This window comes from Sinohyriopsis cumingii, chromosome 6 (genome assembly GCF_028554795.1).
Source record: "Sinohyriopsis cumingii isolate HCF-2022 chromosome 6, ASM2855479v2, whole genome shotgun sequence".
NCBI lineage: Eukaryota > Metazoa > Mollusca > Bivalvia > Unionida > Unionidae > Sinohyriopsis > Sinohyriopsis cumingii.
The window spans coordinates 119,079,676-119,093,590 of record NC_142966.1 but is presented as its reverse complement, the minus strand read 5'-3'; the positions used below and the strand labels follow the sequence as shown (position 1 = coordinate 119,093,590).

The window sequence follows — 13,915 nt, the reverse complement described above, 5'->3', positions numbered from 1 at the left end:
ATAGGTCCCTAGAATTGATATATGTTGTACTCATTTGGAAATTTCCTTAAAATCAGATACAGTATCTCACTAGCTGACAGCTTGTATTCTGATGACGAGGTAGGAAGAAAACAATCGCTGTGAGACTTTTGTAAGCATACTGATAAGTTATGTTGTAACGTGTCATATTCAGGGTCCTAGGCATAATACAGAAAGCCTTAGGCATATGGAATGTTTTCATAATTTTGTGTTTTTGTTATAACTTGTACAATCATTGTTTGTCTCCAGGTGACTTACATGCTGTCAGGATCATTTCTGCATGAAGATTTCTGTGGTCATAGAGGTGTGATAAATCCAGGTGATCTTCAGGTAAAATCACATTGCCTTTCATTAACCCCAGTGTATTGCTTAACTACAATATAATGTATTGGTAGCAATTATCATACACTTGTACATTCAGGACTCCTAGGACTCCTTATTTGACAGCTTTCTGAAATGCAGTGTCTAATCTAAAACTATATATATATATATATATATATATATATATATATATATATATATATATATATATATATATATATATATATAACTCCAAAACTTTTGCATCATCAACAATTGGAAGAGGAATTGTGAAAAAAAAGCTTCTGTTATAAACAGTTAGTTTATTCAGTGTTTTCTGTTATGCAAAGATGTTCTTTCATCCTTTAATGTTTAAGCATTTTCCTGTGCAACAACTTGACTGTATTGGAACATCTTTTGAAAATTTGCAGATGATTGGTTTATCATTGTAGATGAAAGTAGTTGCATGTAACTTGCTTGGTTTCACTTCATTTGTCCTTAACTGACAATTAATTTATCAGTGTAGAGTGGTTGCACTTGACATGTTTGGTTTCACTTCATTTGTCTGTAATTGACAATTAATTTATCAGTGTAGAGTGGTTGCACTTGACATGTTTGGTTTCACTTCATTTATCTTCTGATTGATTAACAGTTTCATACATTGATTTCACACACTGCCACAGAAATGACTTGTGATCAGGCAAATGACATCAGTATTTATTGACAACTAGCAAACACAATATAATGAAGGAGCATCAACATTAATTATAAGTTCACAATTAATGACTGTTACCTTGATGATTGCCATTTTTGACAAAGGTACAATCACATGACACAAGCAGTACACCATCATGTAAACACATCAGGTTAAATTTAAATCAGATTTAGCACTACTTGAAGATACATCTATGCAGTATAAATACTTTTTTCAGCCAGGCCATGAAAACAAAGTAGGTGATGAAAGGAAATAAACATGATTATTAGGTCAGCATAATAACTTTCAATAGGATTATTTCAGTTACCATATATATTCCAAATTATAATCGAAAACTGTACATGGGTTAGATATATAATCTAACCTGTACATGGGTTACATACATACTCCAATCTGTACACAGGTTACATATTTAATCTAAATCGTACACAGGTTACATATGTACTCCAAATTGTACATTGGTTACATACATACTCCAAACTGTATACAGGTTACATGTATAATCTAAACTGTACACAGGTTAAATATATAATGTCAACTGTATACACAGGTTACATATGTACTCCAAACTGTACACATGTTACATATGTACTCCAGACTGTACAAAGGCTACATATGTACTCCAAACTGCACACATGTAACATATATAATCTAATCTGTCAGTGTGTTACATACATACTCCAAACTGTACACAGCTTGCATATATAAGTTAAACTGTACATAGGTTACATATATAATCTAATCTGAACATGAGTTGCATACATACTCCAAACTGTGCACTGGTTACATATGTTCTCCAAACTGTACACAGGTTACATATACTCTAAACTGTACACAGGTTCAAGTATATACTTGCTTATAAGTTAAGTCCACCTGCAACATTATATATACCCAAATCTGCCATCACATGCTATGCCAACTGATCTGTGTCTATGTAGTTTGTTAGGAGTTACTGGTAGGAACAGACAACATAGACCTTGCTGGTACATTATGCAATGGCAGATCAGGGTCTATAAAGTTTGTTAAGAGTTACTGGTAGGAACAGACAACATAGACTTTGATCTGCTGGTACATTATACAATGGCAGATCAGGGTCTATAAAGTTTGTTAGGAGTTACTGGTAGGAATAGACAACATAGACTTTGATCTGCTGGTACATTATACAATGGCAGATCAGGGTCTATAAAGTTTGTTAGGAGTTACTGGTAGGAACAGACAACATAGACCTTGATCTGCTGGTACATTATACAGTGGCAGATCAGGGTCTGTAAAGTTTGTTAGGAGTTACTGGTAGGAGCAGACAACATAGACCTTGCTGGTACATTATACAGTGACAGATCAGGGTCCATAAAGTTTGTTAGGAGTTACTGGTAGGAACAGACAACATAGACTTTGATCTGCTGGTACATTATACAATGGCAGATCAGGGTCAATAAAGTTTATTAGGAGTTACCGGTAGGAACAGACAACATAGACCTTGCTGGTACATTATGCAATGGCAGATCAGGGTCCATAAAGTTTGTTAGGAGTTACTGGTAGGAACAGACAACATAGACTTTGATCTGCTGGTACATTATACAATGGCAGATCAGGGTCTATAAAGTTTGTTAGGAGTTACTGATAGGAACAGACAACATAGACCTTGCTGGTACATTATGCAATGGCAGATCAGGGTCTATAAAGTTTGTTAGGAGTTACTGGTAGAAGAGACAACATAGACCCTGATCTGCTGGCACATTATGAAGTAGCAGATCAGGGTCTATATTGTTTGTGGTTTGGACCTAATCTATAAGGAAGTACCTGTATATATGGTACTACACAAGCTAGCTTGAGAAGATTACTGCATTGGATAAAGCTTCCAGCAAACTTAAGATTTATATTGCAATGGAGGTATTTGAGAATTCTCAGTTATTCTGTAGAGTATTATGGATGGATCTGTAAACAAAATATACACAAATTAGAGAGATGGAAAGGACTAATGTCTCCATGTATCAAAATCTTGATTGTAAAAATAACACACATATTTCTAGCTTGGGTGTATTATGGAAATAAATTAGAAAAGTCGTATAAGAATGCAAAATAAAATGGGTCTCTAATAATAGCTAGCCAAATTTGTTAATTTGATCCAGACTGTCAAAAAAGTTTGTTTTTTTATTGAGCCTTTAAAATACAAGAAGACATGAGTTTTGGAATAAATCAAGCTTATGCCGAGAACTTATGCCATACATATTGAAGTTTATTGAGAATTAATGTAAATATTTCCATATTTCAGTGGATGACAGCAGGGAGAGGTATTGTCCACTGTGAGATGCCTAATGGCCCTGAGGAAGGACATGGTTTACAGTTGTGGATAAACCTGTCTAAGAAGGACAAAATGGTCCAACCTGCATACCAAGAGCTACTGGACAAGGATATCCCCAAGTCAACAAAAGATGGAGTCACAGTCAACGTTATTGCTGGGGAATCCTTTGGAATCAAAGTATGTATAGCAGTATCTGAGTGTTGTCAGGTGACTTTCATTCAGTTTCTATTTTATTGAATTATGTCAGTTATATTACTTGCTGTAGGAATTTTTAATTGCATTTATAGTTCATTTTATTCATTATTCATGCAACATATAAAATGATCTTTTGATAACAAGTGTAGTTTGTGGTGGGGACTTCATTATGTCATTGAATGCTTCAATCTTATTTCATTGATTGAATTCAAAGTGAAAAATAAAGCCTTCTCTGCATACAGTTAGGTCCATTTTATTCTTTGCAAACAAAGTTGCCTATGAAATTCCCACTAATTTTTGAAAACAAAAATGTTTGTACATTGATAATGACAGATTATTTCAAAGAAAATACAGTAGCTTGTAATTGAAGATACTGCATGCAGCTGTAGAGCATGCAGAAAAACTGCTTGTTTACATAAAATAATCATTTATATTGTATTGTAGTCACCAGTGTACACAAGGACACCCACCATGTACCTTGATTTTACAATGCAGCCTGGCAGCAAGATGACACAGGCCATACCTGCTGGATGGAATGCCTTCGTTTACGTTCTCTCAGGGAAAGCCTTGTTTGGTAAAAAGAGTTAACTCCCCTTTATTTTATCAGCATCCATAATGCAGTATTCTATAAAGGCTCTCTTTTTGTGGCAAATGTAGTTGGATATGGAAATGTTGGATTTGAACTCAGTAGATTGAGTATGATATTTCACTTAGTCTGATAATGGTACCATAGTTTCTACTATTTTCATTTATGTGTGCTACATATAATACCATGGACATTGTGAACATGTGTGGTATCACTTACTAAACTAAGAAATTCCTGTTGTCGGGTTTAATGCCATTTTTTCAGCACACGATAGGCTATATATGGCGGCCAGTATTAATGGTGGAGGAAGAACCTGGGAAAACCCCAGAAAGAACCACCGACCTATGAGAAGCTACTGGCAAGCTTTCTCACATACCCACATTGGCTGAATCTTAGACTCGAACCGATGCAGACAGAGGTGAGATGGCAGTGATCCATAACGAAGAGCGCTTTAGACCATTCGGCCACTCGGGGCCCCTCTAAACTAAGAAATGGATTCTTTCATGATTATCCACATTAAGATAAAATGCATATTTCTGTTTGTAACACTGGGTTATATTTAGCTAATTTTTGTCTTATAAGAATGATAGTAGTAAGGTACATATCTTGGATCAATATGTTTGAGAAAAAGGTCACCATTGTTCTAACTCTATAGAAGGCTAGCTTTTGCTGACAAAAATCTGACAGACATTACAAAAATTAAATAACCTAATGAAACTCTTACAGATATGACAAATATTACATAACCCAATGAATGTTTGACATGTCAGAAAAAAATTGTATAACCCAACAAAAGTTTGACAAATAGGACAAAAATTACATAACCCAACAAAGATCTGACAGATATGACAAAAACTACATAACCCAACAATGGTCTGACAAAAAAATACAGAACCAAAGAAAAGTCTGACAAATGTGAAAAGAATTACATAACCCAAACAAAAATATTACAAAAGTTACGTAGCCCAATGTCTTACTACCTTGTAGTAACCTTTAAGTTATATCTACACATAAATTTTTGCTTCCTTATGATAACCTTTGTGTAAAACCTTGATTCCTTATAGTAACCTTAAAGCTACATCTATTTATAAGACCTTGATTCCTTATATTAACCTTAAAGTTACATCTATTTGTAAGACCTTGCTTCCTTATAGTAACTTTAAATTTACATCTATATGTAAGACCTTATAGTATCCTTAAAGTTACATCTATGTGTAAGACTTTGCTTCCTTATAGTAACTTTAAATTTACATCTGTGTGTAAGACCTTATAGTAACCTTAAAGTTACATCTATGTGTAAGACTTTGCTTCCTTATAGTAACTTTAAATTTACATCTGTGTGTAAGACCTTATAGTAACCTTAAAGTTACATCTATATGTAGGACCTTGCTTCCTTATAGTAACTTTAAATTTACATCTATGTGTAAGACCTTATAGTATCCTTAAAGTTACATCTGTTTGTAAGACTTTGCTTCCTTATATAACTTTAATGTTACATCTATATGTAAGACCTTATAGTATCCTTAAAGTTACATCTATATGTAGGACCTTGATTCCTTATAGTAACCTTAAAGTTACATCTATATGTAAGACCTTGATTCCTTATAGTAACCTTAAAGTTACATCTATGTGTAAGACCTTGATTCCTTATAGTAACTTTAAATTTACATCTATGTGTAAGACCTTATAGTATCCTTAAAGTTACATCTATTTGTAAGACTTTGCTTCCTTATATAACTTTAATGTTACATCTATATGTAAGACCTTGCTTCCTTATATTAACCTTAAAGTTACATCTATGTGTAAGACTTTGCTTCCTTATACCTTAAAGTTACATCTATTTGTAAGACTTTGCTTCCTTATACCTTAAAGTTACATCTATTTGTAAGACTTTGCTTCCTTATACCTTAAAGTTACATCTATTTGTAAGACTTTGCTTCCTTATATTAACCTTAAAGTTACATCTATTTGTAAGACTTTGCTTCCTTATATTAACCTTAAAGTTACATCTATTTGTAAGACTTTGCTTCCTTATACCTTAAAGTTACATCTATTTGTAAGACTTTGCTTCCTTATATTAACCTTAAAGTTACATCTATTTGTAAGACTTTGCTTCCTTATATTAACCTTAAAGTTACATCTATTTGTAAGACTTTGCTTCCTTATACCTTAAAGTTACATCTATGTGCAAAACCTTGCTTCGTTATAGTAACCTTAAAGTTACATCTATGTGTAAGACCTTGCTTCCTTATAGTAACCGTAAAGTTACATCTATTTGTAAGACCTTGCTTCCTTATATAACTTTAAAGTTACATCTATGTGTTGTTGTTGTTCTAGGGTTTAACGCCATTTTTCAGCACAAGATGGGCTATACATGGTGGCCAGTATAACTGGTGGAGGAAGAACCCTGGAAAACCCAGGGAAGAACCACCGACCCACGAGAAGCTACCGGCAGGCTTTCCCAAGATCTATGTGTAAGACCTTGCTTCCTTGTAGTAACCTGAAAGTTACATATATGTGTAAGACCTTACTTCCTTGTAGTAACCTGAAAGTTACATATATGTGTAAGACCTTGCTTCCTTGTAGTAACCTGAAAGTTACATATATGTGTAAGACCTTGCTTCCTTGTAGTAACCTGAAAGTTACATATATGTGTAAGACCTTGCTTCCTTATAGTAACCTGAAAGTTACATATATGTGTAAGACCTTGCTTCCTTATATTAACCTTAGTTATGTGCACATGTAAGACCTTGCTTCCTTAGATAGTAACCTTAAAATAATATCGACATACAAAACTTTGTTTCCTTGCAATAACCATTGAGTTATAACCTTATGTAAGACCTTGCTTCATTGCAGTAACATCCAGTTATATCCATGTATAAAACATTGCTTCCTTGTAGTAAACTTAAAGTTTTATGCAGGTGTAAAACCTCCCTTCCTTTAATAATATTGAAGTTATGTACACATGTTAAACCTTGCTTCCTTGTAGTAACCTTAAAGTTATATCCAAGTATAAAACCTTGCTTCCTTGTAGTTACCTTATTATTTCCTTTAAAAGTAGCGTGTCATAAGTAGTGATGTTCATTTTGCAGCTTTTGCAACATTTTTGGCTCTTCTGAGAAGAAAAGGAATTCATTTATACATGACCATGGGCAAACTGTGAAATGATTTGTCCATTTACTGGCAGTGCCAGTGTTATATGTATGTGCATACTATTCAATTGACTTCCTTCAGGTCCACCAGGAAATCAGACAGAAGGAGTTCCACATCACACACTTACATTTACAAAAGAGGAAGGCAATCTTGCTGTTGAGAACAAGGTAATTGTTATTAATCAGTCTTTTAATTTTCCTGTAGACATTGTATTGTGTCCATTTTATTCCATTGTATATAAAAATTAAATACCTAATGAATGCCATGAATTATTTGAATTATTGTAATTTAGTGTACAAAATTATTTGACATGAGTGTTTACACAGAAATGTTTTTCTGGGCTTTAAGTGCTTTCCCTATAACTATTTTTTCACACGCATGGTATAACACTGAATGCATGAATTTTGTTTGAGAGACTTAATCAAAGATAGGACCTTCAGGCATGTTGCATTGATCCAAGTCATGATCAGTTTAAAAAGGAATGGTTGTTGTTTTGATCTAAGCCATGATCTAGTTAGAAAGGAATGGATTTTGTTTTGAGCCAAGCCATGATCATGTTAGAAAGGAATGGATGTTGTTTTGAGCCAAGTTATGATCTAGTTAGAAAGGAATGGATTTTGTTTTGAGCCAAGCCATGATCATGTTAGAAAGGAATGGATGTTGTTTTGAGCCAAGTTATGATAATGTTAGAAAGAAATGGATGTTGTTTTGATCCAAGTCATGATCAAGTTAGAAAGGAATGGATGTTGGTTTGATCCAAGTCATGATCAAGTTAGAAAGGAATGGATGTTGTTTTGAGCCAAGCAATGATCAAGTTAGAAAGGTATGGATGTTGTTTGATCCAAGTCATGATCAAGTTAGAATGGAATGGATGTTGTTTTGATCCAAGCCATGATCAAGTTAGAATGGAATTGATGTTGTTTTGAGCCAAGCCATGATTAAGTTGGAAAGGAAAGAATGTTGTTTTCAGCCAAGCGATGATCAAGTTAGAAAGGAATGAATAATGTTTTAAGCCAAGCCGTGATAACATTAGAAATGAATGGATGTTATTTTGATCCAAGCCATGATCAAGTTAGAAAGGAATGGATGTTATTTTGAGCCAAACCAAGATCAAGTTAGAAAGGAATGGATGTTATTTTGAGCCAAACCAAGATCAAGTTAGAAAGGAATGGATGTTGTTGATGTAGCATATAATGTCACACCTCTTAGCAAAACTTTTAAGTGAACTGAAATTAGAATTTTCTTTTTATGCTGACTAAAGGTAATATTTTTAACTTTTTACACCTGTAAATCAAGTTTAAGCTGACTGACAGGGGTGTTTTTAACTCTTATGCCTGTAAATAAAGTTTAAAGATACTGTTTATTTTGTAAACATTTTAAAGAAAAGTAAGCAAAATAATGATTATAACATTGCACTTGTGACATTCCAGATGTTTTGATTTCCAACTGATAATCATGCTGCCATTGTGTCATTTTCAGTTGTTTTTCAATCAAGTACAATGACCATTAGTAGACTGGACCCAACATTATTAATTAGGATTATCTTTTACATGAATATAAATTACAGTTGCATTTATAGGAACATCACCAGGATTTACATATTTTGTTGTCTGTAATTTTTCATGCCATTTGGTAATTCAGAAACCCTCAATCTATATAATTTTATATTTATATTAACAAAGAATTTTGTATTCTTATAAAATTTTTGCTAACATCTGTACGGATTTAAAATTCAGCATAAAACCATGATTCCTACATCCCAGTAAGTAAAAGAAGTGTTCAACCTTTTTTCTTCTTGTCCAGGAATCTGAAGCTTGCAGATTTGTATTGATTGGTGGACAACCACTGAATGAACCAATTGTGCAATATGGTAATTTTATTCCTAAATAATTGTAAGGTCAGATTTTGTACTTTACATGAATGTCACTTTGCTACATTTTGTATTTTCACAAGACCAAACTTTTTGACCCATGCTACACTATTAGCAACATTATTTTAGCATTAGGCATTATTTTTTATCTTATTGCTTGACATGAATATAATATTCTTTACTTTAAGTAGTGAGTGGTCTATCATGCTTGACATGAATATAATATTCTTTAAGTTGTGAGTGGTCTATCATGCTTGACATGAATACAATATTCTTTAAGTAGTGAGTGGTCTGTCATGCTTGACATGAATATAATATTCTTTAAGTAGTGAGTGGTCTAACATTCTTGACATCAGTATAATATTCTTTACTTTAAGTAGTGAGTGGTCTGTCATGCTTGACATGAATATAATATTCTTTAAGTTGTGAGTGGTCTATCATGCTTGACATGAATATAATATTCTTGAAGTTGTGAGTGGTCTATCATGCTTGACATGAATATAATATTCTTGAAGTTGTGAGTGGTCTATCATGCTTGACATGAATATAATATTCTTGAAGTTGTGAGTGGTCTATCATGCTTGACATGAATACAATATTCTTTAAGTAGTGAGTGGTCTATCATGCTTGACATGAATACAATATTCTTTAAGTAGTGAGTGGTCTATCATGCTTGACATGAATACAATATTCTTTAAGTAGTGAGTGGTCTATCATGCTTGACATGAATACAATATTCTTTAAGTAGTGAGTGGTCTATCATGCTTGACATGAATACAATATTCTTTAAGTAGTGAGTGGTCTGTCATGCTTGACATGAATACAATATTCTTTAATTAGTGAGTGGTCTGTCATGCTTGACATGAATACAATATTCTTTAAGTAGTGAGTGGTCTATCATGCTTGACATGAATATAATATTCTTTAAGTTGTGAGTGGTCTATCATGCTTGACATGAATACAATATTCTTTAAGTAGTGAGTGGTCTATCATGCTTGACATGAATACAATATTCTTTAAGTAGTGAGTGGTGTATCATGCTTGACATGAATACAATATTCTTTAAGTAGTGAGTGGTGTATCATGCTTGACATGAATACAATATTCTTTAAGTAGTGAGTGGTCTAACATGCTTGACATCAATATAATATTCTTTACTTTAAGTGGTGAGTGGTCTATCATGCTTGACACGAGTATAATATTCTTTACTTTAAGTTGTGAGTGGTCTGTCATGCTTGACATGAATGCTGGCTGATTTGGACCGTGGCTGATTCAGACCATAGCTGATTCGGCCCAATTGACAGCCTTATTCAGACCAGATGATGGGCTGATTTGGACCATGTAAACTATTATAAGAAAAACCGTGTAACACACACATTATTTAGTTTAGTAGTTACTACTGTTTTTGCAGACATACTAAGAGAACATAAAAAGACTTTTTTGGCTTAAATGTGATAAAATTTTAATGCTCAATGCATTCAACTTTAAGGTTCAATACTTATTCAAAATTCGACACTTTACAGATAGACTATGAATTCAGAAAAACATTAACAGACGTTGCTTAAAACAAATATTAAAATATAATTTGTCTTACGAGGTACTCAAAATTAGAAGATTATAAATGTATGATATTGACATGTGATATTTTATCGAACTAAATAAAAAATTGTACAGCACCTCACTTTCTCCTTTAAGATATAAGTTTTATGTAGTACTTTTAGTATATAGATAAATAGTGTAAATAAATTCTACATAAATCTAGCAAAGGCCTAAACCTACCCAGACCTCTATGTGTGGACACAAATAATGTAAACTCAGATCAATATGTATGAATAAATGTTTGCTGCATGGACACTGTTTTAGCGATTTTTATCCCCAACAATCGTGTTTTAAACAAATGTAAGTGTCACATTTAAATCTCAGACGAAACTTATTGATATTTCACATGGTCCGAATCAGCCAAAAATCTGGTCCAAATCGGCCAGAAATCTGGTCCGAATCAGCCTGTAATTTGGACCGAATAAGCCTGGTCCGAATCAGCCATGGTCCGAATCAGCCTGTTACCCTTGACATGAATATAATATTCTTTACTTTAAGTAGTGAGTGGTCTATAGTGCTTGACATGAATATGATATTCTTTAAGTAGTGAATGGTCTATCAATCTTGACATGAATATAATATTCTTTACTTTAAGTAGTGAGTGGTCTATCAATCTTGACATGAGTATAATATTCTTTACTTTAAGTAGTGAATGGTCTATCAATCTTGACATGGATATAATATTCTTTACTTTAAGTAGTGAGTGGTCTATCAATCTTGACATGAATATAATCTTTAAGTAGTGAGTGGTCTATCATAACTTGACATGAGTATAATATTCATTACTTTAAGTAGTGCGTGGTCTATCAATCTTGACATGAATATAATATTCTTTACTTTAAGTAGTGAGTGGTCTATAGTGCTTGACATGAATATAATATTCTTTACTTTAAGTAGTGAGTGGTCTATCAATCTTGACATGAATATAATATTCTTTACTTTAAGTAGTGAGTGGTCTATAAATCTTGACATGAATATAATATTCTTTAAGTAGTGAGTGGTCTATCATGCTTGATATGAGTATAATATTCTTTAAGTAGTGAGTGGTCTATCATAACTTGACATGAGTATAATATTCTTTACTTTAAGTAGTGAGTGGTCTATCAGTCTTGACATGAATATAATATTCTTTAAGTAGTGAGAGGTCTGTCATACTTGACTTGAGTATAATATTCTTTAAGTAGTGAGTGGTCTATCAGTCTTGACATGGATATAATATTCTTTACTTTAAGTAGCGAGTGGTCTATCAATCTTGACATGAATATAATATTCTTTACTTTATATGTGAGTGGTCTATCATGCTTGACATGAATATAATATTCTTTAAGTAGTGAGTGGTCTGTCATGCTTGACATGAATATAATATTCTTTAAGTAGTGAGTGGTCTATCATGCTTGACATGAATATAGTATTCTTTAGGTAGTGAGTGTTCACCATTACAGATCACTCACATCACCACTGTCCATTGGAGTTTCAGTCTTTGTTCAACCAATGTGGGTATGTGGAAAGGCTTGCCATTAGCTTCCCATGGGTCAAAAGATTTTTTCCAGTTCTTCCCAGGTTCTTCTTATGCCAAATATACTGTCTGATGTGTATAACCTGTCATATGCTGGAAAAAAAAGAATCCCACCAAAACAAGAAAAACTTCCATACCCAGCTGAGTCAGATTTCTCATAATACATAAATTTCCTTAAATGTCAGTTGCACATGTTGGACAAAAATTACAAAATGTGTTTTCAGTGAATGTGAATAAAATTACATGCACCATAATGTCACCTCATGGACAAAATGCTGAAACCTGCAAATTCAGTCACCTAGAATTTACATGTGACCAAATACAGATATTTTCTTAATTTTCTCTTTCAGTATTTTCTCTTTCAGTATTTATGAACAGTTTGGATATATGGAAGTCATTTAGCATTCACACCTATATCAAATAATTTGCAGGGCTTGGTATTCACACTCTCTTCCCTAAGAATGCCACCAGTTTAGTCAGCTGCTTGCAAGAGCCAGGTGGCAGGACTTGCCTCTTGCACCAAGCTGTGAGGGTCATCTGAAATAAGTCACTCTCTAGTATAATTGGTCATTTCAGACACATTTTTGGAAATTATTATTTTCCTGGCACATGGTATTAAGGGTTTAATCAACATAATATCTTTTGAATCTCTTCCATTCATGTCACATGTTACTAGCATACATGTCATATGTTACTAGCATACATGTCATATATTACTAGCATTCATGTCATATGTTACTAGCATTCATGTCACATGTTACTAGCATTCATGTCACATGTTACTAGCATACATGTCCTATGTTACTAGCATACATGTCATATGTTACTAGCATACATGTCATATGTTACTAGCATACATGTCATATGTTACTAGCATTCATGTCACATGTTACTAGCATACATGTCCTATGTTACTAGCATTCATGTCATATGTTACTAGCATTCATGTCACATGTTACTAGCATTCATGTCACATGTTACTAGCATTCATGTCATATGTTACTAGCATTCATGTCACATGTTACTAGCATACATGTCCTATGTTACTAGCATTCATGTCATATGTTACTAGCATACATGTCATATGTTACTAGCATACATGTCATATGTTACTAGCATACATGTCCTATGTTACTAGCATACATGATGGTTATTTTTTTAGCACGCTGTTGCCACTTTACTTTGGATATTGTGGATATCTTTGGTGATGTCAATGCAGCAATTGGCTTTTGTGTGACTACCATTTTGTCAGAGACTGTACTTACTGCCTCCATTTTAAGAGATACATATGCAGATTTCCAGCAGTTGGTCATTACATCAGTGGGATATGCATTGTTAGATGTCATTACATCAGTGGGTTATGCATTGTTAGATGTCATTACATCAGTGGGATACGCATTGTTAGATGTCGTTACATCAGTGGGATATGCATTGTTAGATGTCATTACATTAGTGGGATATGCATTGTTAGATGTCATTACATTAGTGGGATATGCATTGTTAGATGTCATTACATCAGTGGGATATGCATTGTTAGATGTCATTACATCAGTGGGATATGCATTGTTAGATATCTCATTTGAGCATAGGCTACATTTAACATTCTGTTTGCCACTGGCATAAGCATTTGTGACCTCCAAACTAGAGATATTCTGCCATGT

General features: G+C 33.4%; 1 protein-coding gene across 4 annotated transcripts in view; it reads left to right on the top strand.

The window, feature by feature from the left end:
• LOC149797829 (uncharacterized) overlaps positions 1-13,915 on the top strand; it is a 31,522-nt gene that overhangs the window by 11,604 nt on the left and 6,003 nt on the right. For 3 of the 4 annotated variants that reach the window (XM_089962845.1, XM_089962849.1, XM_089962848.1), the window contains exons 4-8: positions 268-348; positions 3,306-3,512; positions 3,975-4,104; positions 7,351-7,436; positions 9,073-9,139. In XM_089962845.1, the coding sequence (XP_089818971.1) occupies positions 268-348; positions 3,306-3,512; positions 3,975-4,104; positions 7,351-7,436; positions 9,073-9,139 (571 nt within the window). The remainder of the gene's footprint in view (positions 1-267; positions 349-3,305; positions 3,513-3,974; positions 4,105-7,350; positions 7,437-9,072; positions 9,140-13,915) is intronic. The other variant, XM_089962847.1, reaches the window with a different exon arrangement.